The sequence below is a fragment of the Carex rostrata genome, chromosome 7, assembly GCF_964058835.1.
Source record: "Carex rostrata chromosome 7, lpCarRost1.2, whole genome shotgun sequence".
In the NCBI taxonomy this organism is placed as follows: domain Eukaryota; kingdom Viridiplantae; phylum Streptophyta; class Magnoliopsida; order Poales; family Cyperaceae; genus Carex; species Carex rostrata.
The window spans coordinates 2764371-2790254 of record NC_135924.1 but is presented as its reverse complement, the minus strand read 5'-3'; the positions used below and the strand labels follow the sequence as shown (position 1 = coordinate 2790254).

General features: G+C 31.9%; 1 protein-coding gene and 1 long non-coding RNA gene across 6 annotated transcripts; one reads left to right on the top strand and one right to left on the bottom strand.

The window, feature by feature from the left end:
• Positions 1-3401: 3401 nt before the first annotated feature.
• LOC144557615 (putative laccase-9) lies at positions 3402-21452 on the bottom strand. 4 transcript variants are annotated; one of them, XM_078306212.1, is made up of 6 exons: positions 21183-21447; positions 20652-20806; positions 20173-20546; positions 19016-19984; positions 18636-18801; positions 18312-18515 (listed from the first exon to the last, which is right to left on the bottom strand). In XM_078306212.1, exons 1-5 carry the CDS (start codon positions 21288-21290, stop codon positions 18671-18673), a joined length of 1737 nt encoding a protein of 578 aa, XP_078162338.1. In that variant the 5' UTR covers positions 21291-21447; the 3' UTR covers positions 18312-18515; positions 18636-18670. The 4 variants fall into 4 exon arrangements, with proteins under 4 accessions (XP_078162340.1, XP_078162341.1, XP_078162338.1 ...); XM_078306214.1 differs by lacking the exons at positions 18312-18515; positions 18636-18801 and adding an exon at positions 3402-3625 and having other exon boundaries at positions 21183-21452; XM_078306215.1 differs by lacking the exons at positions 18312-18515; positions 18636-18801 and adding an exon at positions 4660-5067 and having other exon boundaries at positions 21183-21451.
• On the top strand, positions 11076-14493 carry LOC144557623 (uncharacterized). 2 transcript variants are annotated; one of them, XR_013512719.1, is made up of 5 exons: positions 11076-11336; positions 12750-12800; positions 12918-12983; positions 13351-13433; positions 14143-14493. It is a non-coding gene; the product is annotated as an uncharacterized LOC144557623 (long non-coding RNA). The 2 variants fall into 2 exon arrangements; XR_013512718.1 differs by lacking the exon at positions 11076-11336 and having other exon boundaries at positions 11811-12800.
• Positions 21453-25884: the final 4432 nt, after the last annotated feature.

Below are 25884 nucleotides of genomic sequence, written 5' to 3'. Positions count from 1 at the left end.
TATGTCTATATAGTGCTGCTATAGTGCGAATAGAACGCTATAGCACCGATAGCATCATAGTTTTTATGGCTCGAAAACGCAATAGTAGCGCGAACCTTGATTTTAATATCAAAATATTTTTTTTTGATAGTTTTGTTAGATAATTGAACAGATAATTCATTGATCAATTTATGAAGACAAATAATTCATTTTTATTCAGTTTTGCGCACACACAAACATATCGTATTGTTTGAATTTGGTAAATTGAGGATTTTGTGGTACGCTCAAAACTCTAAGGGTGCGATTGCATCATCAAGAATAGTATAGGGTTAACACTGATTTTAAGTTGGTGACTATTTTTTTTATTATTCTACATTTGAATCGCCCTAAGAATAGAACTATTTCTAGATCACTGATCTTGGTAACCCATCAAAATATCTCTTCGAGGAGGTGATTAAAATATCTCTTCTAGGAGGTGATTAATTATCTTGGCCCAATTACTTGAGTTCCTTTTTGGGCCTGGAAATAATTCCCACAAGCTGGTAGTACAAACTCTACTTAATTTAATTATCACAATGTTCAACATTCAGCATAAACAATATACATCGGAAAATATTCAACATTCAACATATATATCCATAATTCAAAAAATATTCCACAAATATAATTTACTATTAAAAGAACCACCCATCTTATTTATTATTGGTTGCAGCTTATACTGTTGTTTTTGTTTATCCATTACAAATGTAACAAATTAAATCCATCTAACCATAATATTTTCTCTATGAAGATACAATAAATTAATTAGTGCAAACTTAACTTTTAAAATAAAATAATAATACAATATGCTTGAGTAAAATCAACATTAAGGAGGCTTGTCGGCAGGGGGAGGCAATATTTTTGCCTCTGCACTATTACCATTCTTTGTTATAAACACAACATCCATTCCTCATATTCTGTGTGTTTCTAAGTGACAGTGAATGAACCAAACTCCTAAGTTATTTGCAAAATCAAAATATGCTGAGAATTAGTCTCAAAAATACTCAAAACAACAATTTGTAACAAGTAATTAATCTACTATGTGATTAATTTTGCCGAGCTAGCTACTTATTTAGTTCGGATCAACTATCTAATCAAATATTGCTAAACATGCCTTTATTCTCATTGTAATTGTGTAACACCTTTGATTTTAAATAGTTTGGATCAACTATCTAATCAAATATTGCTAAACACTAGGTGCTTCATGTTGCGGCTATACGCCGCAACCGTTATTGTTTGTTAATGATTAAGTGGATGTCATGTTGTTGTCTTATTTGTGAAGTTTTAGGTATGTTGCTAGTGTTCTGAAGGTAAGTGTACAAATGAGTATCTTAGAAGTAATTGAGTATGTTGGTGAAAATTAAAGGAGCTTGGTATTGGATGGACTTTAATAATTTGATCTGAAAAATCAAAGGGACGTGTAGAAAAATTTGATTCGAGATGGACATGAAGTAGGTTTTTACTTGATTCGAGATTTTTATTATTTTGTTTTGAATTGGGCTATAGAGTAATTGGATGAGTTTGAAAAGGAAAAATGAAAAATTACGCGCTCAATTGAGATATGGTCTATTGGCCTGGTTGACTAAACCATATTTTAGGTTTGACTGAATATGCATGGTCAATTAGTTCTCTATCATACTTGTTTTAGTGGTTACTTTTGTCATACTGCATGATGCCAGTGAATGTGACATATATACCGATAAAATATTGCTTTTAGATTTTAACATTAATTTATTAATCTTTTTTTCTCTTTGAAGTAATCATTAGGAGAGGCTATTAACTTTCTATATTATTTTTCTCAAGAAGATATGGGTATTATTTGCAAAAATATTAAAATTAGTTATATGCTAATTGCATCTAATTGTTTGTAATCTCCAAGCATACTATTTAAAATTTTCAAAATGTTATTATATAGTTTTGTGCTTAATTTGTATCTAAATTAAACCTTTCTTTAATAAAAATTAAGATTATTAATTTATATGAAAAGGTTGACATATTTTAAAATAAGCGCGCGGTTGTACTGCTGAACAACTTTTTTTTTTTATGATAGTTGGTCTTGTAGGATTTTATTAATAAAAAATTATATGTTCACAACATGCACTAAGAAATATATATATAATATTGTAACATGTACATGATTTATCTAATAGGCCTTTAATACTGTCACTTGATTTATCCAGATAACACTATTTAAATTTTGGGCATGCTTCAGTCTGTTTATCTAGCTCCTAAACCAAAATAGAAAAAAAAAAACCTTAAGAGCTTACCGTTATTCCACTTGACTAATTTGTAGCCAAATTTTTATTAATAACATTAAAAGATAATCAATTAAAGAAAATGACATTAGTTTTTGAAAAATTCTAGTAGCAATATTTCTGCTAGATTATTCCGCAAAATATATAGTCAATTCTGTTGAATTGTATGCATAATATATTGCTGGATTCGTGAAACAGTCAAATTTTATAATTTTCATATTAAAATAACATTCGGTCCAGGTAATTGAGAGGAAATTTTATATTATAATATTAAAAAAAATAAACTTGTTGAAGTACTCAATGTATGTTTGTTTCCTATTTAATAATAACAGCGTATTTAAACATTCAATTCAAAGGCTGAAATGGAACTTCAACCAAAAAAATTATAAGAAAATATAAAATTTTACATTTAATTCAAGAATAATTCAACTCAACTTTGTTTATTTCCTATTAAAATATTATAATATTTGACATTTAATTGAAACATTCAACTCAAATTTTGTTGGCGGAATCATGCTTCTTCTATTAGCAACAGTAGAATTTACAAGGGCATACCAATAATATCCCTCGCAGATATTGTAATATTATTAGTATTCAATTCAACATGTGTTTACTATTCTACGCTTCAATCGTCCTAAGAATAGAACTATTTCTAGAGTTACCACTGATCTTGCTAAGCCATCAAAATGATGGAATAGCATCACCTAAAGGACTTGTGGTTCAAATATCTCTTCTAGGAGGTTATTAATTATCTTGGCCCAATTACTTGAGTTCCTTTTTGGGCCTAGAAATAATTCACCAATGGATCTTGTACAATATTTTAGTAAATCAACTAAAGTTAATTCCCACAAGCTGGTAGTACAAACTATACTTAATTTAGAAATGTTACATTAGTTATCACAATGTTCAACATTCAACATAAACAATATACAGAAGACAATATTCAACATTCAACATAAACAATATACAGAAGACAATATTCAAAATTCAACATATATATCCGTAATTCAAAAAATATTCCACAAATATAATTCAATATTAAAAGAACCACCCATCTTATTTATTATTGGTTGCAGCTTATACTGTTGTTGTTGTTTATCCATTACAAATGTAACAAATTAAATCCATCTAACCATAATATTCTCTATGAAGATACAATAAATTAATTAGTGCAAACTTAACTTTGAAAATAAAATAATAATACAATATGCTTGAGTAAAATCAACAAGGAGGCTTGTCGGCAGGGGTAGGCAATATTTTTCCCTCTGCACTATTACCATTTTTTGTTATAAACACAACATCCATTTTCCATTGTCTGTGTGTTTCTAAGTGACAGTGCATGAACCAAACTCCTAAGTTATTTGCAAAATCAAAATATGCTGAGAATTAGTGTCTCAAAAATACTCAAAACAACAATTTGTAACAAGTAATTAACCTACTATGTGATTAATTAGATATTGTAATATTATTAGTATTCAATTCAACATGTGGAAATGTAATATTATTAGTATTGAATTTAACATGTGTAAATGTAATATTTTAATTAAAGGTTTAAATAGCGTTTTCTCGCAGATATTGTAATATTATTAGTATTCAATTCAACATGTGGAAATGTAATATTTTAATTAAAGGTTTAAATAGTTTTTTTCGCATCATAACGAAACGACTAAAAGAACGGCATTATGTCTATATAGCGCTGCTATAGTGCGAATAGGATGCTATACTAATAGCGTCATAGTTTTTATGGCCCGAAAACGCAATAGCATGCTATTTAGAACCTTGATTTTAATATCAAATATTTTTTTTGATAGTTATGATTATGGCCCGAAAACGCAATAGCATGCTATTTAGAACCTTGATTTTAATATCAAATATTTTTTTTGATAGTTATGATAGATAATTGAACAGATAATTCATTTATCAATTTATGAAGACAAATAATTATTTTTTATTGAGTTTTGCGCACACACAAACATATCGTATTGTTTGAATTTGGTAAATTGAGGATTTTGTGGTTCGCTCAAAACTCTAAAGGTGTGTTTACATCATCAAGAATAGTATAGGGTTAGTACTGGTTTTGAGTTGATGACTATTTTTTTTTACTATTCTACGCTTCAATTGTTCTAAGAATAGAACTATTTCTAGAGTTACCACTGATCTTGCTAAGCCATCAAAATGATGGAATAGCATCACCCTAAAGGACTTGTGGTTCAAATATCTCTTCTAGGAGGTTATTAATTATCTTGGCCCAATTACTTGAGTTCCTTTTTGGGCCTAGAAATAATTAACCAATGGATCTTGTACAATATATTTTAGTAAGTCAACTAAAGTTAATTCCCACAAGCTGGTAGTACAAACTCTACTTAATTTAGTTATCACAATGTTCAACATTCAAGATAAACAATATACAGAAGACAATATTCAACATTCAACGTATATATCCATAATTCAAAAAATATTCCACAAATATAATTCAATATTAAAAGAACCACCCATCTTATTTATTATTGGTTGCAGCTTATACTGTTGTTGTCGTTTATCCATTGCAAATGTAACAAATTAAATCCAACCAACCATAATATTTTCTCTATGAAGATACAATAAATTAATTAGTGCAAACTTAACTTTGAAAATAAAATAATAATACAATATGCTTGAGTAAAATCAACAAGGAGGCTTGTCGGCAGGGGACGCAATATTTTTGCCTCTGCACTATTACCATTCTTTGTTATAAACACAACATCCATTCCTCATATTCTGTGTGTTTCTAAGTGACAAGGCATGAACCAAACTCCTAAGTTATTTGCAAAATCAAAATATGCTGAGAATTAGTCTCAAAAATACTCAAAACAACAATTTGTAACAAGTAATTAATCTACTATGTGATTAATTTTGCCGAGCTAGCTACTTATTTAGTTCCGATCAACTATCTAATCAAATATTGCAAAACATGCCTTTATTCTCATTGTAATTGTGTAACATCTTTGATTTTAAATAGTTTGGATCAACTATCTAATCAAACCGCTACCAAGTTTTCAAAAAAAAAAACTATCTAATCAAATAAATATTGCTAAACACTAGGTGCTTCATGTTGCGGCTATACGCCGCAACCGTTATTGTTTGTTAATGATTAAGTGGATGTCATGTTGTTGTCTTATTTGTGAAGTTTTAGGTATGTTGCTAGTGTTCTGAAGGTAAGTGCACAAATGAGTACGTTAGAAGTAATTGAGTATGTTGGTGAAAAGGAACCTCGTATTGGATTGACTTTGATAATTTGATCTGAAAAATCAAAGGGATGTGTAGAAAAATTTGATTCAAAGAGATAGACATGAAGTAGGTTTTTATTTGATTCGAGATTTTTATTATTTTGTTTTGAATTGGGCTATAGAGTAATTGGATGAGTTTGAAAAGGAAAAATGAAAAATTACGCGCTCAATTGAGATATGGTCTATTGGCCTGGTTGACTAAACCATATTTTAGGTTTGACTGAATATGAATGGTCAATTAGTTCTCTATCATACTTGTTTTAGTGGTTACTTTTGTCATACTGCATGATGCCAGTGAATGTGACATATATACCCATAAAATATTGCTTTTAGATTTTAACATTAATTTATTAATCTTTTTTCTCTTTGAAGTAATCATTAGGAGAGGCTATTAACTTTCTATATATTTTTTCTCAAGAAGATATGGGTATTATTTGCAAAAATATTAAAATTAGTTATATGCTAATTGCATCTAATTGTTTGTAATCTCCAAGCATACTATTTAAAATTTTCAAAATGTTATTATATAGTTTTGTGCTCAATTTGTATCTAAATTAAACCTTTCTTTAATAAAAATTAAGATTATTTATATGAAAGGGTTGACATATTTTAAAATAAGCGGTTGCACTGCTGAACAACTTTTTTTTTTTATGATAGTTGGTCTTGTAGGATTTTATTAATAAAAAATTATATGTTCACTTCATTCATGTAATAGGCCTTTAATACTGTCACTTGATTTATCCAGATAGAACTGTTTAAATTTTGGGCATGCGCGCTTCAGTCTGTTTATCTAGCTCCTAAACCAAAATAGAAAAAAAAAAAAAACCTTAAGAACTTACCGTTATTTTCACTTGACTAATTTGTAGCCAAATTTTTATTAATAACATTAAAAGATAATAAATTAAAGAAAATGACATTAGTTTTTGAAAAATTCTAGAAAAAATATTTCTGCTAGATTATTCCGCAAAATACCACTACTAGAATCTGGGTTTCTTGCATGGATAAAAATAATTGTTGCATGGTTAAGTAGTGTCCATGCAATAAGTATTGGCATTTCTGACACAATTAAATTTGTTGCATGGACAGTCCCATGCAACTGTTACTCATGCAACAAATGTGATAGTTAACCATGCAACTGTCTCTTATTTATCCATGCAACAAATATTTGATGACCCATGACCCATCAGCAGAAATAGAAAATATATTTTAATGAATGTCCATGCAACAACTCATTTCATATCCATGCAACAAGTCTCTCAAATTTAGACTAAACTGTTGCATTAGTAACCCATGCAACAATTATTTGAGAACTATTTGTTGCATGGACTTGTCCATGCAACAAATCTCTAAAAATCTAAACTAAACAGTTGCATGAGTAACCCATGCAACAAGTCTGGAGGATTATTTGCGAACTATTTGTTGCATGGATTACCCATGCAACAAGTTTTGACGATTTTTTTGAACTATGTGTTGCATGGGTCTACCCATGCAACAATTATTGAATTTCTGGACAGTGACTTTTCTATATATATTTGATCTCTCCTTTCAAATTGAATATATTCTTATAAATTACAACAAGTGATACATTACAGCAGTATATTAATTTCTTCACATCCTACTTAATATTGTTCAAATTTAGAAGGAAATTTGATCTCTCCTTTTAAATTAAATATATTTTGTAAATTACAACATATATTATAAAGTAAATGAGATACACCAGTGGAGAGTTTTCTCCCCACTTGTAGTGACTTGTTGCATTCAAAATTATTAAAATCCAATTTCAAACAAAATTTGAACGGAGTTTGCAATTTTAAACAAAATCTGATTGCAATTTCCAACAAAATCCAATTTGCAAATTGTTTCACAATAATTAAAATCCAATTTCAATCATTAGACAAAAGTTATCCTAGATAAACAAAATCTTGAGTTATCTCTTTCAACAAAATATGAGTTCATCACTTGCAGCCCCTACATACGCTGAAAAAAAAATTTACATTACAAAGTGAGCATTTCAAAAGAAAAAAAATGATGACACATTTTCTTGTCAGCCATTGCCAACAATCACTAGTACTGTATAGAAAGTGGATGGTAAAACCTTGAAAACTATACTTCACTCCTATATGAAAATATTTATTGAGATGAGATGCGCTTGTTTTGATTTTTGGTAGTACCAGTATCTTACTTAGGCACATAAAATTTCAAAAGCATATCTATATATAATTCTATTATGTCATCATGTCGATTTAAAAAAAAAAAAAGCACATGGGTCTGTAGTCTACCAGTTCTGTCAATCCAGTTCAGTGCATATCAGTATATATACCACACTACAGACCTTCATTTTGGTGAAGATTATTGAAATTTTTTTATTACTATTAGGCTAATACCATTTACCAATTATGGTTTTCAACAGTGGTAATCGGTACACTGTACAAAGTACAAATTAGAGTGGTACTGGTAATTGCAATTTACCATTTAGCATTTACTATTAGTTTGCAACAGTGGCACTGGTAGTTGCTTGAAATTTCACTATTACCATTTAATTAGTACACAGAAGAGGGAGGGAGGGAGAGCAAAAGAAAATACTAACTATATTGGTTTAAATTAGATCTGATCGAAATTATAGAACAGATAAGTTAATCATTGTAGCATGAAGCATAAATTACATTGTAAGGGCCATCGTAAATTTTTTGTTCTTTGTTTAGTAATGGTATCGAACCGATTGCTAACACATAAATAATAAATACTAACATGATACCACATGAGGGTTTAATTGCTAACTTCAATTTCTTCAATTTCTTTTTGGTTCGGGCATTTTGTCGAACACTTTAAATGCATGCATCAATGCAACAAAATTTACTCAAACTTACGAATGCATGTGATTCAGCGGGGCATTTCATCAAACACCTTGTGGCGTAGTGGAAGTGTAACCAAATTAACAAGTAGAGTAAACAAAATCAGAGAGAGAGCATACCATGAACAAGTAGATTAGTCAAGTGAGGTTGTATTAATTCCAACTAAGAAATTACAACAAAGATTCATACTATGATTTATAGTTTTAATTATAGGTTGATGAATCTTAGTCAAGTGAGGTTGAATCAATCAAAAAATCAGAGCACCTCATGACTCTCTATAATACAACCCACTGTATTGAATCTTGTAAAGATAAACTTTTGATAGAGATGTGTAAGTAAACATAAAAGTGAGGTTGGCACAGTCTGACAAGGCAATGACCAGAACAAGTGAACTTGATTTCACAAAAAGAGCCTACTGTCGAGAATTAATAAAAACAATAAAAAGTGTAAATACTGTGAAAATCCTAGTATTTTGGTTCGGACATTTTGTCGAACACTTTAAATGCATGCATCAATGCAACAAATTGACTGCATGCATCACTACTTACAATCAGATTCTAGGACCCTTCAAAACATCTGCTACTCTTGGAAGAAACCCAGGAGAGACCATGTTGGCGACAGCGGCGGCAAGGAGAATTTTTCATGCGGCTCGAGAGAGAGAGATGCAGAGGGAGAAGGAAGACGGCGGCAAGGAGAATTGTTCTCTTTGCACTAAGAAACAAATCACACAACTGCAAGAAGTGAGCGAAATTGAACAGAAAATTAGAAAGATCATTGGTTCAATTTTAATTGAAGCACTTACTCCTAGGAAATTAATTGACAACAAATAAAGAAATTTCAAGAACCTAACTGAGGCATTTCGCTTCTGGATCTCCTATTTCCAGTGTTGCTCGATTAAGGGGACAAGGGGTATGTCGTTGAGAAGATAAATTCAGTAAGGAAAGTGAAAAATGAGGGAATTAAAATTTAGTAAAAATTTAGGAGGGAAGTAAAAAAAAACTGCCAAGTCCCCAGAGTACAGAGAACTCTCAGTTGCATTTACTTATACATCAACCCACAAATTTATATCCCCTGAGGTAACAAGATATTTATAGTTAGATCGGTGCCTATGATCAGATTTAGCACGATTATTGAAGGAGTCAGATGATTTCATCTAGTGTGGATCTAAACATAAATGTTATGTCACCTCAGCGAAATGGACCTCCTGCTAACAGCCCCTGTAATGGAGATATCCATTGGTAATCCTGACTCTTCATCTTCCATCGGACGATTCATATCAACAGATTATGAAATTTGTGAATTTTGTATAACATATAATATGAATAAATTTCTAAAAAAATATTTTCTACATTCTTACATATCATGTGACCAAATAATGCTTGTAATTGTTAATTTTTTAGAATTTCGTCATTATTTGCCTCTTAAAATTGAGCCAATGATTACAGACCGTTCATTTTTACGTAAGCGATTGACGGTTGATCCTCGATGAATTACTTCCAAATTACTTTTTAAATGATCAGGGGAAAACATTGAACTATTTTAACAACAAAAATCTTAACTTTTATTATGTTGAATCTTCGATCCAACGCGAAGTGTTTGTGACCCTACGATGTTTGTATATTTCGTGACCTTGATGGATAGGTAAATGAACATAAAATTTCATCAAACTTCACTGTAATGATTTTAATGTGATACTCTTTAATTTTAACAGTTCCGATCGACCATCGGACGACGCATACTTGTGGGTTTTCATTAACTCACACAACGAGAGTTCATATGCTATGTTCAACAATGATAGATATGAGTTATTGATGCAACAAGCTTATTCTATATAATTTTTTGATCTAAATCATGTAGTAATTCATAAACATGTTCTTCCATTAATTATCCATTAATTATCGTATAAATTTCATTAATATCATTTGCAATTATTTTGTTTTCTAAATCAATTTCCTAAATGAAGTACTATATATAATTTCAATCCCATTTAAATATGAACTGCAAAAATAAAATACCTATTACATCTAGAAGTTCAAACTAAACAATTAATAAAAATAAAATTTAATTAATGAAAAGTAAATACGGTAGAACTTTCATTTTTTATCTAAATTAAACAATAATAAAGTAATTTTGCATGTATCAAGAAAATTAGTTTCTATCATTGACTCACATCTTAATTGTGTGAAGAAAATATCATATATAATTTCAATCATATTCAATTAATTACAACAATAAAATACTAACTACATCTAGAAATCTGAATTAAAGTAATAAACGTAATTATTAAATATCCAATTATTCCAATGTGTTCAGTACTCTGTATGAAGCTAAAACTGCTCTGTTAACGATTTATCTCCTGAAATTTGGTTTTCCCCCACTGTGCACTCAAGAGAAATTTGGTTTCCCTCCTTGACAAAATTTTCATCTCCCTCCCACTTTGACCCCTTAGCAATTTGGACCCCATAAAGTAACTCAAATTTTGAGATTAGATCCAGGCCATTCGATCTTTTCTGGCACGAATATTAAAGATATTTGTGCATTCATCTCGGACCGGATTCTGATCGGACAGTCCAAATATAAACTCACAATTCGAGTTACTATAGAGAAATTGGACCCAGACAAAACAACCCTATACCTTACTTATCCCCTCCGCAAATTACCCTCCCTCCCAGCCGCCTTATTCTTTCAATTTTCATTTTCACCCCAATCCCCTTTCTCCCTCCCTCCCTCGCCAAGCCTACACTCCCCCTTCTAGTCCTAGTTTTCTAAACCCTAGATCTAAAGTGCGAAACGTAAATGAGAAGAGCAGCGACGGCAAGCCTGCTCAGGCAGTGCGCACTCAGGTGGAACCGCGGAAGGCGGGCGGACCGGTGGCTCAGGCGGGACGGGGTACGGCTGCCGCCACTTAGCGTTGGATACTAGCAAGTGGTAACCTTCCGACACGGGTAGTCCCAAATTTGACTGATTTTTCTGATTGAGTTAATTCATCATAACACTATTTCGTCCTCTCTAATTCATTAGAATAAAGATGCTAAAGTCTTGGGTTTGATGTTTTCCTTTTTTTAACCACATTACTAAATTATAATTTCAATCTTTTGCAATAACTTGATAACTCAAGTGCCCCATTTTTTTTCTTTTTGTTTTCTAACAGGGAGGTCCCATAAAGACAAACTGTAACTGGAAATTAGATGTTCAACAATAATTTTGTGTGTACTTAATTTAGAATATATGATAATATAGAGAACTTGATTAATAGAGGAGATTGGATCCTCTTGAATAAAATGCAAGAATTTAATAGTACTCTCTACGTTGTTGACATTTAAATTTAAACTTTGTATAGATTTGAATTAATTGTGATGCTTAGGTTATTCAACTGTACCAGAAACTGGATGCGTACTGGTACAGTACTCAGTCTGCCAAGATTGGCTTAAAATTTTCCTTAAGCTCCAGGGTTTGACTTGTAAATATGTAATTACCCCTTGTCAGGAGGACTAAGCTACAAATTTAAAGTTTAAATAGGTCTGGTTAACCTTGTTTTCTATTTGAATTTGGGCTGGGCAGATTTTTATTAAATCGGTTCTAGGCAAAAATAATGGTTGCAATCATTGTTGTGAGTTTTATTTTCTTTTCACATTTTTGCTTCTTTGAGTCTTAGATCAGCGTATATGTCTAAAAATTGACACATACACTTTCTGAGTACAGGTTACTTCACTCTGAACCTATGTGAGATTTGTTGACACTTAAAATTTGCAAAAACAGCCCCTAAGTTATCAAGGAACTGTACAATGCTATGTGTGTCGAACAATTATAAAACTAGCTTAATACATGATAATAGAAAAATTTGACTTATTATACCTCTTCTCTGCCTTCCCCTCGTTAATTTTTGTTATTTCAAGTTGTGTCAAAATCGGCCAAAACCTGAGGTAGAAGTTTTTTATAGATTCAATGAATATGCTCACTAGTTTAACAATAATTGCTTATTATTCTCTAATTCTAGCACTGCAATTGGTACATGTGTTGTGGACTTTAGGAGTTGGTTAATTTCCATACACCTTGTTTGTAATTAATGGAAAATATATTGTGGGTACTAGTTTCTTATTTTACTTAATAATTCATGGTGCTCTCATTACACTTTTTACGATTTGAACGTGTGAACCTTTGTTGTGCTCATGTGAACCTCTTGAGACCGGTCGATCCAAAGCAATCTCTCATGTTCCAATTAATTTAAGTGTATTGTTTATTGAGATCTGACATGTAATGTTTATTGAGTAGTTAATAATTCCAAATTGGTGCAATGGCAGTATGAATCATAGCTTATTCCTTCATGTATTCTAATAAACTTTTTGAAACAATGGCAGTTGTGAATCTGACACTCATTGATCTTTCTGGTTCGTTCATATATTGAGAAGGTAATGTTTCCACTCCTCTTATGCTTGCCTAATCACTGCTGGTGTGTTTTCTAATAATTATTTCTGCACCCGTTTTGTCATAACAGTGCTAATTGCAGTTTTTTTAATCTTCATCAGTTTTCAGTGAAGACAAAGTAGTGGGTTGACAGCTGTACAAATAAGAGAGAAAATTCAATATTGAAGGTAATTGAAGTGAGTTAATTTAATCTATTTTGAACTTGCATCAGTTTTGATATATTGAGGTTAATTTGGTTATAAGTGGGGCATAAATGTAGATTAACTATGGTTTATGGTTAATTATTGAGTATAGATTGGTTAAAGTTGAGGCTAGTAGCAGCTTTGGTTATAGATCTGGTTATAGATTAAATTATTGAGTATATATTTGGTTATAAGTGTGTATCTAGGCATTTTAGATGACGAGACACGTGTAAGTGTTCTTATACTTTTATGGCTTTACATGATAATCTAGTATAGATACAATTGCTCTCTTTAGTTACTCCGATACTTTCTTTTTTGTAATCACTTCTTATTTCTATTTTTTTATGAAAAGGCGAAACCAAGAATCGAGAAAATGGGGAGCAAAATTGGTAACAGTTGGAGAACGACTGGAGACATTAATAATCAATGGTCCAGGTACTGATACCATAATTTGTGTTTCCCTCACTAATTTACCAGTAATGTTAAGTAGAAGAAAATTAAAATGAATTTGAATGCCTTCTTTCATTTTAACTCCAGACAAAAAGTGAACTTGTGCATCGAATATGTAAATTAGTGAGGGATGCAAAGGCCTGACTTCCAGTAACACATGAGAGGTTCTATCTTTATGTCAGAATTGCAAAGAAAGACGAAAAATATTTAACTCTATGAATAGTCCCATAGTACGCATCATTATGCGCTATGCATAGTACCATACCCCTAACCAGCCTCCTAAGAATTATTGAACCTTAAAATTGAAGATATTTATCCATAGCATGCATCATTATGTGCTATGCATAGTACCATGGTACCATACCCCCTAACCAGCCTCCTAGGAATAACCAAATAACTATAGTTGTTCAACCAAATCCTAGGGATTTTTACTATTACAATAACATCATGGTTAAGGGCAGTAAGCGGTAGAAAGGTGACCGGCGTGACAAATAAGCTACCTGCACCTTGGTTCAAGTGTCATGAAGATAAACTTAGTTTACCATTTAGTCCTATGTCATGAAGATAAACTGATTTTTTATGTGTAGTAGGTTATGAAGATATACCTATTATACTTATTTTAATGCTTTTCGAGTGTTTCTACAATTTATTATCAATATTAAATTTCATTCTATGCTATATGTTGTATATGTAGGGTCTAGGTGCTGATTTTACAGAATCAAATGGGGGAAGAAATTTCCAAGCACTTCTCAATGTGCAATTTGAAAATGAGGTGGCAACATGTCTAGGTGCTGACGACGAGTGGTTTGGGGAAGAAAGGCAGAACAACCAACCCTTCTAGTGTGGAGTGTTATAAACCATTATCACATAAAAATGGTATTTTGTATAGCTAGAAAAGTAGCCTCTTTTTGTATATTTTTTGATGCTGGGTTGCGTGTATATTTCGGTTATAGAAACAAGTGGTTGCAATCCTTTTTGGTCTTATGTTTCAAGGAAAGCTTGAATTTACTATAATGATTAATGATAATTAAAATGTTACTTTCCATGTTTTATTGTGTTGTTTTTCTTATTATGTTTCAATGTGTAATGTAAAAGATTTCTTGGTTGCTTATGGGTTGGTACCAAATCGGTACAGGTACCAAATTGGTACGAGGTGAATTATAGAATTGAGCCTGGATTTTTTTTTTGGTAACGACAATTTTTTGCATCGTAAAATCTATACAAATATAGGGACCAGACAATATCTTAGCAAATAACCTGGTGGGGCCCACCTTCTTTGTCCATGCAACTAATAGGTTAATTATCCATGCAACAAACCATGTGGGGCCCACGACATTTAACCATGCAACTACTCAATGCTATATCGTTGCAACTAATCCATGGGACCCACACACTTTATCCATGCAACTACTCAATGCTATATCGTTGCAACTAATCCATGGGACCCACACACTTCATCAATGCAACTAATCAATGCTATATCGTTGCAATTACTTCCTGCAACTGATTTGTTGCATGGGTACTTATTGCATGGACACACCGTTGCAACAAGTATTCCAGAAGTTATTGCATGGTAAACCCATGCAACAAGTCCGAAATTTATTAGTTGCAACGGGGGTTGTTGCAACGGTATTTTTTGGGGCTTGTTGCATGGGTAACCCATGCAACTGACATTTTTAGGGATTGTTGCATGGGTAAGCCGTTGCAACAAGCCAAATTTTATTCATGCAACAAACCGAGATTCTAGTAGTGATATATACATAGTCAATTCTGTTGAATTGTATGGACCTTATATATATTGCTGGATTATTCGTGGAACAGTCAAATGTTATACTTTTCATATTAAAATAACATTCGGTCCAGGTAATTGAGAGGAAATTTTATATTATAATATTAAAAAACAATAAACTTGTTGAAGTAGTCAATGTATGTTTGTTTCCTATTAAAGACTAACAAATAAACTTGTTGAAGTACTCAATGTATGTTGGTTTCCTATTAAAGACTAACAGCATATTTAAACATTAAAAGGCTAAAATGGAACTTCAACCAAAAAAATTATAAGAAAATGTAATATTTTAATTAAAGGTTTCAATAGCGTTTTTCGCGGCATAACAAAACGGCTAAAAGAACGGCTTTATGTCTATATAGCGCTGCTATAGTGTGAATAGGACGCTATAGCGCTGCTATAGTGCGAATAGGACGCTATAGTGCCGATAGCGCCATAGTTTTTATGGCCCGAAAACGCAATAGTAGTGCGAACCTTGATTTTAATATCAAAATATTTTTTTTGATAGTTATGTTAGATAATTGAACAGATAATTCATTGATCAATTTATGAAGACAAATAATTCATTTTTATTGAGTTTTGCGCACACACAAACATATCGTATTGTTTGAATTTGGTAAATTGAGGATTTTGTGGTACGCTCAAAACTCTAAGGGTGCGATTGCATCATCAAGAATAGTATAGGGTTAACACTGGTTTTCAGTTGGTGCCTATTTTTTTTTACTATTCTACGTTTGAATCACCCTAAGAATAAAACTATTTCTAGAGTTACCACTGATCTTGCTAACCCATCAAAATGATGGAATAGCATCACCCTGAAGGACTTGTGGTTAAAATATCTCTTCTAGGAGGTGATTAATTATCTTGGCCCAATTACTTGAGTTCCTTTTTGGGCCTGGAAATAATTCACCAATGGATCTTGTACAAACTCTACTTAATTTAGTTATCACAATGTTCAACATTCAACATAAACAATATTCAACATTAAACATATATATCCATAACTCAAAAATTATTCCACAAATATAATTCAATATTAAAAGAACCACCCATCTTATTTATTATTGGTTGCAGCTTATACTGTTGCTGTCTTTTATCCATTACAAATGTAACAAATTAAATCCAACCAACCATAATATACTCTCTCTGAAGACATAATAAATTAATTAGTGTAAACTCAACTTTGAAAATAAAATAATAATACAATATGCTTGAGTAAACACAACATCCATTTTCCATAGTCTGTGTGTTTCTAAGTGACAGTGCATGAACTAAACTCCTAAGTTATTTGCAAAATCAAAATGTGTTGAGAATTAGTTTTTGAAAAATACTCAAAACAACAATTTGTAACAAGTAATTAATCTACTATGTGATTAATTTTGCGGAGCTAGCTACTTAATTAGTTCGGATCAACTATCTAATTAAATATTGCTAAACATGCCTTTATTTTTATTGTAATTGTGTGACACCTTTGATTTTAATTAGTTTGGATCAACTATCTAATCAAAAATTGCTAAACACTAGGTGCTTGTTATAGTTTGTTAATGATTAAGTAGATATCATGTTGTTGTCTTATTTGTGAAGTTTTAGGTATGTTGCTAGTGTTCTGAAGGTAAGTGCACAAATGAGTATGTTAGAAGTAATTGATGACATTGTAGGCACTACATGTTAATTCATCGTTACACAAGTATTTAACTTCATTGTGCAAGTATTTATACCTATACTTGTAAATATTTATATTCTCAAATCGTGGATCCCGCATCTCCGCATCAACCTTCCCCAATCGTCTCTTCGTTAACCTTTATCTAACAAAAATAGTTGACCACATAAATACATCAGTGCATAGGTATAAATACTTGTAATACTTGATATTAATACTTTTAAATTTCAGCAGTGTCATATGTGTAAAATACTAGGTATAAATACTTAAATGACGAGATATAAATACTTGTATGATGACGAGCTCGAAAGTATGTCATCATGGATCTCATTTGAAAGATAAAATTGCATAGAAGACGTTCATGATTTTAGATTCGCAAAATTCCTTATAGATCATGAGAAATATGGACGAGATTGAACAAATAAAATTGGGAGGATAATAGGGGGATGAGAGTGGGGAGACAATTATGAGGCCCATTAATCAAAGGTTAGGCTAAACTCGTAAATAAATTATAAACTTCAAACAACGAAAATTTGTACAATTATTAATGTAAATTCTGTTGATTTTTGTTAAATAATTGGAATGCCCAGTTTCGTTTAATCGGTGATTTTTCAAAGTCTTGGACTTGGGCTCGGCTCGAATAAAATTTCTAAACTAAGCCGAATATATAGGATTGGATCTTAGAATCAACCAAAGAAAATGAACGAATTTATTGGGTACACCTTGCACTAGGCAGCGTTATACAATTTAAAATATTAATGAACTAATCAAATAGTTTAGTAGAGGGTGCAATTAATTAAATAGGCGTAAAGTTGATAGAATTAAAGTATTTGAAATTAATTTTATTATGATTTAATAAGTAAAATTATTAAATAAATGTGAACGTATTAAAATACCAACACACCTTCTATTGTTAATGGGTTCTCTACTGGTAGAATAATGTTTATATCCTATTGGCTTAGAGCCGATAAAACGAAATTGATGATCTTCCATCGTGTTGATCTCTAGCTGCACGGAATTTGTGATCAGATTCAATTTTTACCTGATAGCAGTTTGCAGTTCTATAGTAGTGTAGACAGAGAAGAACGAAAGAGAAAAGGAGCTTGGTATTGGTTTGACATGATAATTCGATCTGAAAAATTAAAGGGATGTGTAGGAAAATTTGATTCAAAGACAAAATGAAGTAGGTTTTGTTTTATTGGAATTTTTATTATTTTGTTTTGAATTGGGCTATACAGTAATCGGATAAGCTTGAAAAGAAAAAAATGAAAGAAGGAAAAAACTGTATCAAGTCAAACTTTTGCCCGTTTACTTGAGTTTCATTTTGGGCCTAGAAGATAATTCATTCATGTGAGCCCAATTACCTGAGTTTCATTTTCGGCCTAGAACAATTCATCAATGGATCTTGTATACCATCCAAGTAAATCAACTAAAATTAATTACCACAAGTAATTGGGAGTACAAGTAAAAGAAACTCAAGTAACAATAAACTCTACTTAATTTCTAATTTTTTTTTTTTGTTACAATTCTTAACACCTCCTATAATTAAATCTTGCATCTCCCAGTTCTCCAATCCAGCTTACACTCTACTGTCGTTTCCATATACTCTATCTTTATTCATCTGTTTATCCATTTACAAATGTATAACAAGTTAAAATCCAACCATAATCTTAACGACGAAAATATATTTCAAAATTATTTGTTTTATTAATATACAATAAATTAACCAGTGCAAACTCACCGTTGGAAAAAAAATAATACAATGCTTGAGTAAAATCAGCAAGGTGGCTTGTCAGCAGGGGGAGGCAGCATTTTTGCCTCTGTACTATTACCATTCTTTGTTATAAACACAGTATCCATTCCCCATATTGCGTGTGTTTCATAGTGACAGTGCATGAACCAAACACCTAATTTAATTGCAAAACCAAAATATTTTATGATTAGTCTCTGAAAAACAATCAAAACAACAATTTGGAACAATAACTAATCTACTATTTGATTAATTTTGCTGATCTACTTAATTTGTAGTTGTGTAACACCTTTGATTGTCAAAACTAAATAAATAAAAAAAATTAGATAATTTGATATTTCTAAGAAAAAAAGGAAAAATAACCAACTCACCCGGATTAGCTGCCCTAAAGCGGATAGTTGCCCAACCTTTCATCGGCACACCCAAAGTGTTCTGATATGGTGGATCAACCAAGTTGTAACTCAGGGGATCTGTTGTGTTGTCGAAGTTGCCGGTTCCTCTTCCAAGGACATAGAAGTTGTGGCCGTGCAAGTGTATTGGATGGGTAACCTGTCCGTCTACTAAGTTAGTGACCTGAAACACAATCTCCACGGTTGTGTTATACTCGAGCACTTTCACTTTTGTCGATTTATCAACAAATTTTGCATTCTCTTGATATTCAGCATCAGTAAAATTGAAGAAGAGCGGTGGTTGGTCGGGGAAGTCAGTGGTGTACACACCGGCGATAGAATTATAATATGCATCTAGCACAGAAATTTTTGGGTCTTGGAAACTAGCATTGTTCATACTAGCAGCAAGCCTAGTACCGTTTGGACCACCACAAGTGTTGTTAGGGCACAATTGTTCATTCGAAGATATTGTGATATACATTTTGACATCGGCAGCCTGTGTTATGACAGCTGGGTCATCTGAGCTGGCCAGCGATCGAAGACCACTAGTGAAATCAGCTGACGCTTTAGTGTCGTTGTGCTTTGGTAAGGATGTGTAAACCGGTTTTATTGATGGCGAGAAATGATTAGTTTTGTATTCTAAAATAGCTGTAGCTTCATTCCAATCTCTAGCGGCTCTAGAACTTCCATCAAAGTATATAGACGAGATGATGTAATAACGGACTGGGGCAGAAGAGTTTTTGAATTGATTGGCCTGTAAGAGGAGGTCCATCGTTTGGCCCGGGGTGATCATGATAAATTTATTCACGTAAGGCTTCGTATAGCTGGCGTCGGTTCCAACCACCGTTACATTGTGACCAGAAACCCCAAAAAGGTACGCATTTTCCATTGCTGCATTTATTACACGGAGGAGGTACGTTTTGCCTTGTTCGACTTGTACCTTAAACGTTTCTGCAACAAAAAATAAAGAAATATACACGTAGTTAGATCACATTATATTTGAAAAAAATAATAAATTTGGTTCCTACTTGTGTTCAAATTGATGAAGTAACAAACTTTGTTCAACAGAATCTCCATCTTATGAAGCATTAACAACTTGCATTATAAATAAACTTCCTATACCGGGAACAATAAATTACCATTTGCTGAGCATGGCATGAAGTCACCAGGTTGTCCATTGATGGTGTTGGCATCAGACTCATCGAATAGAGTGCCTTGCTCAATTGCAGTTTGGTACACATCTGTTATGTTTTTTCTCCACCATTCTCCTAGAATCAACGTGAATTCTTTATGGGGTTTGGGGAAGGGGAAGGTGGTTCCAAGCTTCGGATGAATAACAATAGCACCGTGAACAGTAGCACGATCAAATTCGCTATGTGCGTGCCACCAGAGCGTGCCTTCTTCTTCTGTAAATTGGATCCGTTGTGTGTAGTTGGCTCTTGGTTGGATAGGGCACTGAGTAATGTATTCCGGTCCATCTGACCACGGGTCCCTCGGCTGGATTGCACCATGCCTAAAGAAATTAGATGAATACATGTTAGTCTGGCATGGATTGAAATAATTCCTTAATTAATAGTGCAAAACTGCAAATAACAAATTCTTTATGTATGTAAAGTACCAATGGATGGTGATGTTCTTGTTCCCTCTGTTGATGACCTTGACATAGACTGTGTCACCTTTGCGCGCGGAGATAGTGGGTCCCGGATATGATCCATTGACAGTTAGAATGCTCTTTGTATTATTGCAGAGCCGTGTGTAGATAGCTTCTTGAATCTGTTTAAGCGAAAAAGACAAAAAAAGAAGAAGTAAATATATATATATATATAGAGAGAGAGAGGTTGACAAATATCAAAGTGGTAGTTTCTGAGCTTTGGAGCTACCAATTCGTTTTTCAATTTTCAAAAAGTTCAAAATGTTGATCCGAACTGTTCAAGTGAATCTCTATATTAAAATATGCTTGGAGACCAAATTTTACATTTTTTTAAATTTTTTTACTATTTATTAAGCCACTTTGAAAATCGCTGATCCAACGATGACTCTCAACATTCACGTGATGAGCTCATGAGTAGGATTGTCCTTTTGGAAATTGAAAAGTTGCCTTTTGATAAAAGGCAAGCGGATTATAAAATTTAGAAGAGAAATCACTTACAACAAAGGTGTGGTGATGAACCTTGGCCCCGCAGGGAATGGAGAAGAAACAACATAGCATTAGACCGACCACTATTGGCCATAACGAGAAAAGCTTACTAAAAGACATGGTGCTTGAAAATTTAAAATAAACCAAAAGCAATATTGCTCAATATTTTGTTGGCTTGTTTCCTTCCTCCGAGGAGACTGTTAGAGCAGTAATCATGTATTAATCTCGTTTTGTGAGCTTTGGAGAACATGCGTTGATGGTTTTTATAGGAAAATTTTATTTTATTTTTTGAACATGCATTGAGGGTATCAGATGGATAAACCAACCTTTTGTCAACCTTGAAAAAAAGCATCGTCCTTTAATTGCTTGCGGGCGCACGCATCATAGTTAGAAAATTTAATTAAAAATATGCTCATAATTAAGACCACGACTTCTGACTTGTGAGTAATAAATGTTTATTTTATTGGTAACGGTACAAGACAAGGACAATTGTAGTACCTCACCATTGAAATAATGTCTTTTTTCCATCTCCGTTCTTATATAAATATTTTGATTTGTCAACTGTTGTCATTAAAAGATAAAATTTCAGAATGAATATAAACCTTCTAATTAATTAGTCGACTATTTTTTATTATATACATTCTTTTTATGTTTTTTTTATGTGTAAAAAGTCTAAATTTATTTAGATATGTACTCGTCACACATATTGGATACACGATTTTCTAATTGGTTATGATTTTTTTTCTATTTTTAAAATATCATTTCAAGAAACTTTAGATTGGTTGATAATTATTTGACCATATCTTCATGTATTTTCATTTTTTATATCATTTAAAAAATATAATTTGTCATTTGAACAAATAGTATAGATGGAGATGAAAAGGAAAGAGATTGGAGATGAGGAAAAAAAAAAAAAAGACCTCTGCATGTGGAAAAGAAATTCTCTTCCACACGTGGGAGGGATAAAATCCTTTCTAATTTTCTGGAATATCAAAGAGATAAATGTGATATCTCAAATGATATAGACTACATAGAGAGAGAAGTGTTAGGGTTTCGACGAAGGAGAGACAAGAAATAAGATAAACAATATTATGAGGAAGCTTAATTGTATTCCTTGAACTTCATTCTTACATAGAGTACAAATGACATAATTTATAACAACATAAATCTCTAAAAAGAGATACTATAAATGACATATCCTAAAATATTCTATACTAAAATATTAATTCTTCCTCCTTAATATAGCCTGCCAAACATGACCTACTATTCCTAACATTCTGCTAAATCAAGCCTGATGAAAATATATGATGAGATGAGAGGCATACATAATAAGAAGAGAGATGTTTTTATAGAGTTGAACAAAATTAAGAAATAGGATCAAATAAGGAAGTCCATTACTATATATTTACATGTAATTTTATTTTTCTTTTCTAAATAAATATTTGTAAGACAAATTACATGTTATAAGACTAATAAATCAGATTCCAATTAATAAATAGCAAAAGAAATAATAAAATTAACAAAATAGTCAAGTTATTATAATCTAATATGAGCAAATTAGGTTTTACAAAAAGCATCCTTTAAAAGTACTAAACATACGACCGGTAGAAGAAGCGCTGCTCACATCTATTGATATGGTACCTTACTGATAGTAATTGTAAAATTCCTTCTATCCACGGGCGGATCTATACTCATCCGTACGGGCGCTAAGCCATTCTATGATTTTTAAATTTTAGCTATGTATATTGAAATTTGATTGAATTTTATTTTTCTAGAACTTTTTATATAGCTTAGTCCTCTCATAAAATATTACATGTCTACTTGTAATCTAGTGATTTTAGCTTACTTTGTGGTTGTGGAAAGCTTGGGTTCAATTTCCATCAATAATATATTGTTCATTTTAATTTTAGCAACTCCTATCATGAATGTTTCGCCCCCACATCTATCGGTATGGTACTCTTACTGATAGAATAATGTTTATATTCTATCGGCATATAGCCGACTTAACGAGATTTCCATCGTGTTGATCTCTACCTGTAGGGAATTCGTGATCAGATTCAGTTTTTATCTGATAGCAGTCTGCAGTTCTCTAGTAGTGTAGAGAGAGAAGAAAGGAAGAGAAAATGAACTTGGTATTGGATTGACTTAGATAATTTGATCTTAAAAATCAAAGGGATGTGTATAAAAATTTGATTCAAAGAGATAGACATGAAGTAGGTTTTTACTTTATTGGAGATTTTTATTATTATGTTGCTTGAATTGGACCATAGAGTAATTGGATGAGTTTGAAAACGAAAATTGAAAAATTACGCGGTAAATTGAGATAAGGTCCATTGGCCTGGTTGACTAAACCATATTTTAGGTTTGACTGAATATGCATGGTCAATTAGTTCTCTTTCATACTTGTTTTAGTGGTTACTTTTGTGTCATGCGATGAATGTGACATATATACCAATAAAATATTGCTTTTAGATTTTAACATTAAATTATGTGGCAATATTTCTGGCAATATTTCTGGCAATATTTCTGCTAGATTATTCCTGGCAATATTTTACTTTTGTGGCAATATTTCTGCTAGATTATTCCGCAAAATACATAGTCAATTATGTTGAATTGTATGCATCATATATTGCTGGATTCGTGGAAACAGTCAAATTTTATAATTTTCATATTAAAATAACATTCGGTCCAGGTAATTGAGAGGAAATTTTATAGGGTAATTTTAATTTCCCCCACCTATCCATTCCCCATTTCATCCCCCAACTAACTTTCTATTTTAACTATAACTATAACTATAACTACTATTTTTAACAACTTTTATTTATTTTCTCTTTCTCCCTTTCTCTTCCACCTCTATTTTCTTTTTTCACCTCCATCTTCTTCTCCCACCTCCACCTCCGCCTCCCTCTCCCACCTCCCTCTCTCACCTTCATCCCACATCTCACCTCACCTCTGCCTCTACCTCCCTCTCCCACTTCGTGTCCAGTTTTTTTTTAATACTTGATATGTTAGATATGAATACTTGATGTGTTATAGATGAATACTTGATGCATTACAGATGAATACTTGCGCGCGCCAGTTGTAAAATCTTTCAAATATTATGTGGTCCCCAAATAGTAAGTGGTCCCCCTAGGTAGTTAGTAGTTATTGAAGTAGTTAATGACTGGGGAATGAAATGGGGGATTGTTAAAGGGGATAGCTAGATGCTCCCAATTTTATATTATAATATTAAAAAAAATAAACTTGTTGAAGTACTCAATGTATGTTGGTTTCCTATTAAATACTAACAGCATATTGAAACATTCAATTCAAAGGCTGAAATGGAACTTCAACCAAAAAAATTATAAGAAAATATAAAATTTTACATTTAATTCAATAATAATTCAACTCAACTTTGTTTGTTTCCTATTAAAATATTATAATATTTGGCATTTAATTCAAACATTCAACTCAAATTTTGTTGGTGGAATCGTGCTTCTTCTATTAGCAACAGTAGAATCCGCGAGGGCATACCGATAATATCCCTCACATATATTGTAATATTATTAGTATTCAATTCAACTTGTGGAAATGTAATATTTTAATTAAAGGTTTAAATAGCGTTTTTCGCATCATAACGAAATGGCTAAAAGAACGGCGTTATGTCTATATAGCACTGCTATAGTGTTAGTACTGGTTTTGAGTTGGTGACTATTTTTTTTTACTATTCTATGCTTAAACCATTCTAAGAATAGAACTATTTCTAGAGTTACCACTGATCTTGCTAAGCCATCAAAATGATGGAATAGCAGCACCCTAAAGGACTTGTGGTTCAAATGTCTCTTCTATGAGGTTATTAATTATCTTGGCCCAATTACTTGAGTTCCTTTTTGGGCCTAGAAATAATTCACCAATGGATCTTGTACAATATTTTAGTAAATCAACCAAAGTTAATTTCCACAAGCTGGTAGTACAAACTCTACTTAATTTAGTTATCACAATTTTCAACATTCAACATATATATCCATAATTCAAAAAATATTCCACAAATATAATTCAATATTAAAAGAACCACCCATCTTATTTATTATTGGTTGCAGCTTATACTGTTGTTGTTGTTTATCCATTACAAATGTAACAAATTAAATCCATCTAACCATAATATTCTCTATGAAGATACAATAAATTAATTAGTGCAAACTTAACTTTGAAAATAAAATAATAATACAATATGCTTGAGTAAAATCAACAAGGAGGCTTGTCGGCAGGGGGAGGCAATATTTTTGCCTCTGCACTATTACCATTCTTTGTTATAAACACAACATTCATTCCTCATATTCTGTGTTTCTAAGTGACAGTGCATGAGCCAAACTCCTACGTTATTTGCAAAATCAAAATATGTTGAGAATTAGTGTCTCAAAAATACTCAAAACAACAATTTGTAACAAGTAATAATTAATCTACTATGTGATTAATTTTGCGGAGCTAGCTACTTAATTAGTTCGGATCAACTATCTAATCAAATATTGCTAAACATGCCTTTATTCTCATTGTAATTGTGTAACACCTTTGATTTTAAATAGTTTGGATCAACTATCTAATCAAATATTGCTAAACACTAGGTGCTTCATATTGCGGCTATATGCCGCAACCGTTATTGTTTGTTATTGATTAAGTGAATGTCATGTTGTTGTCTTATTTCTGAAGTTTTAGGTATCTTTGCTAGTGTTATTAA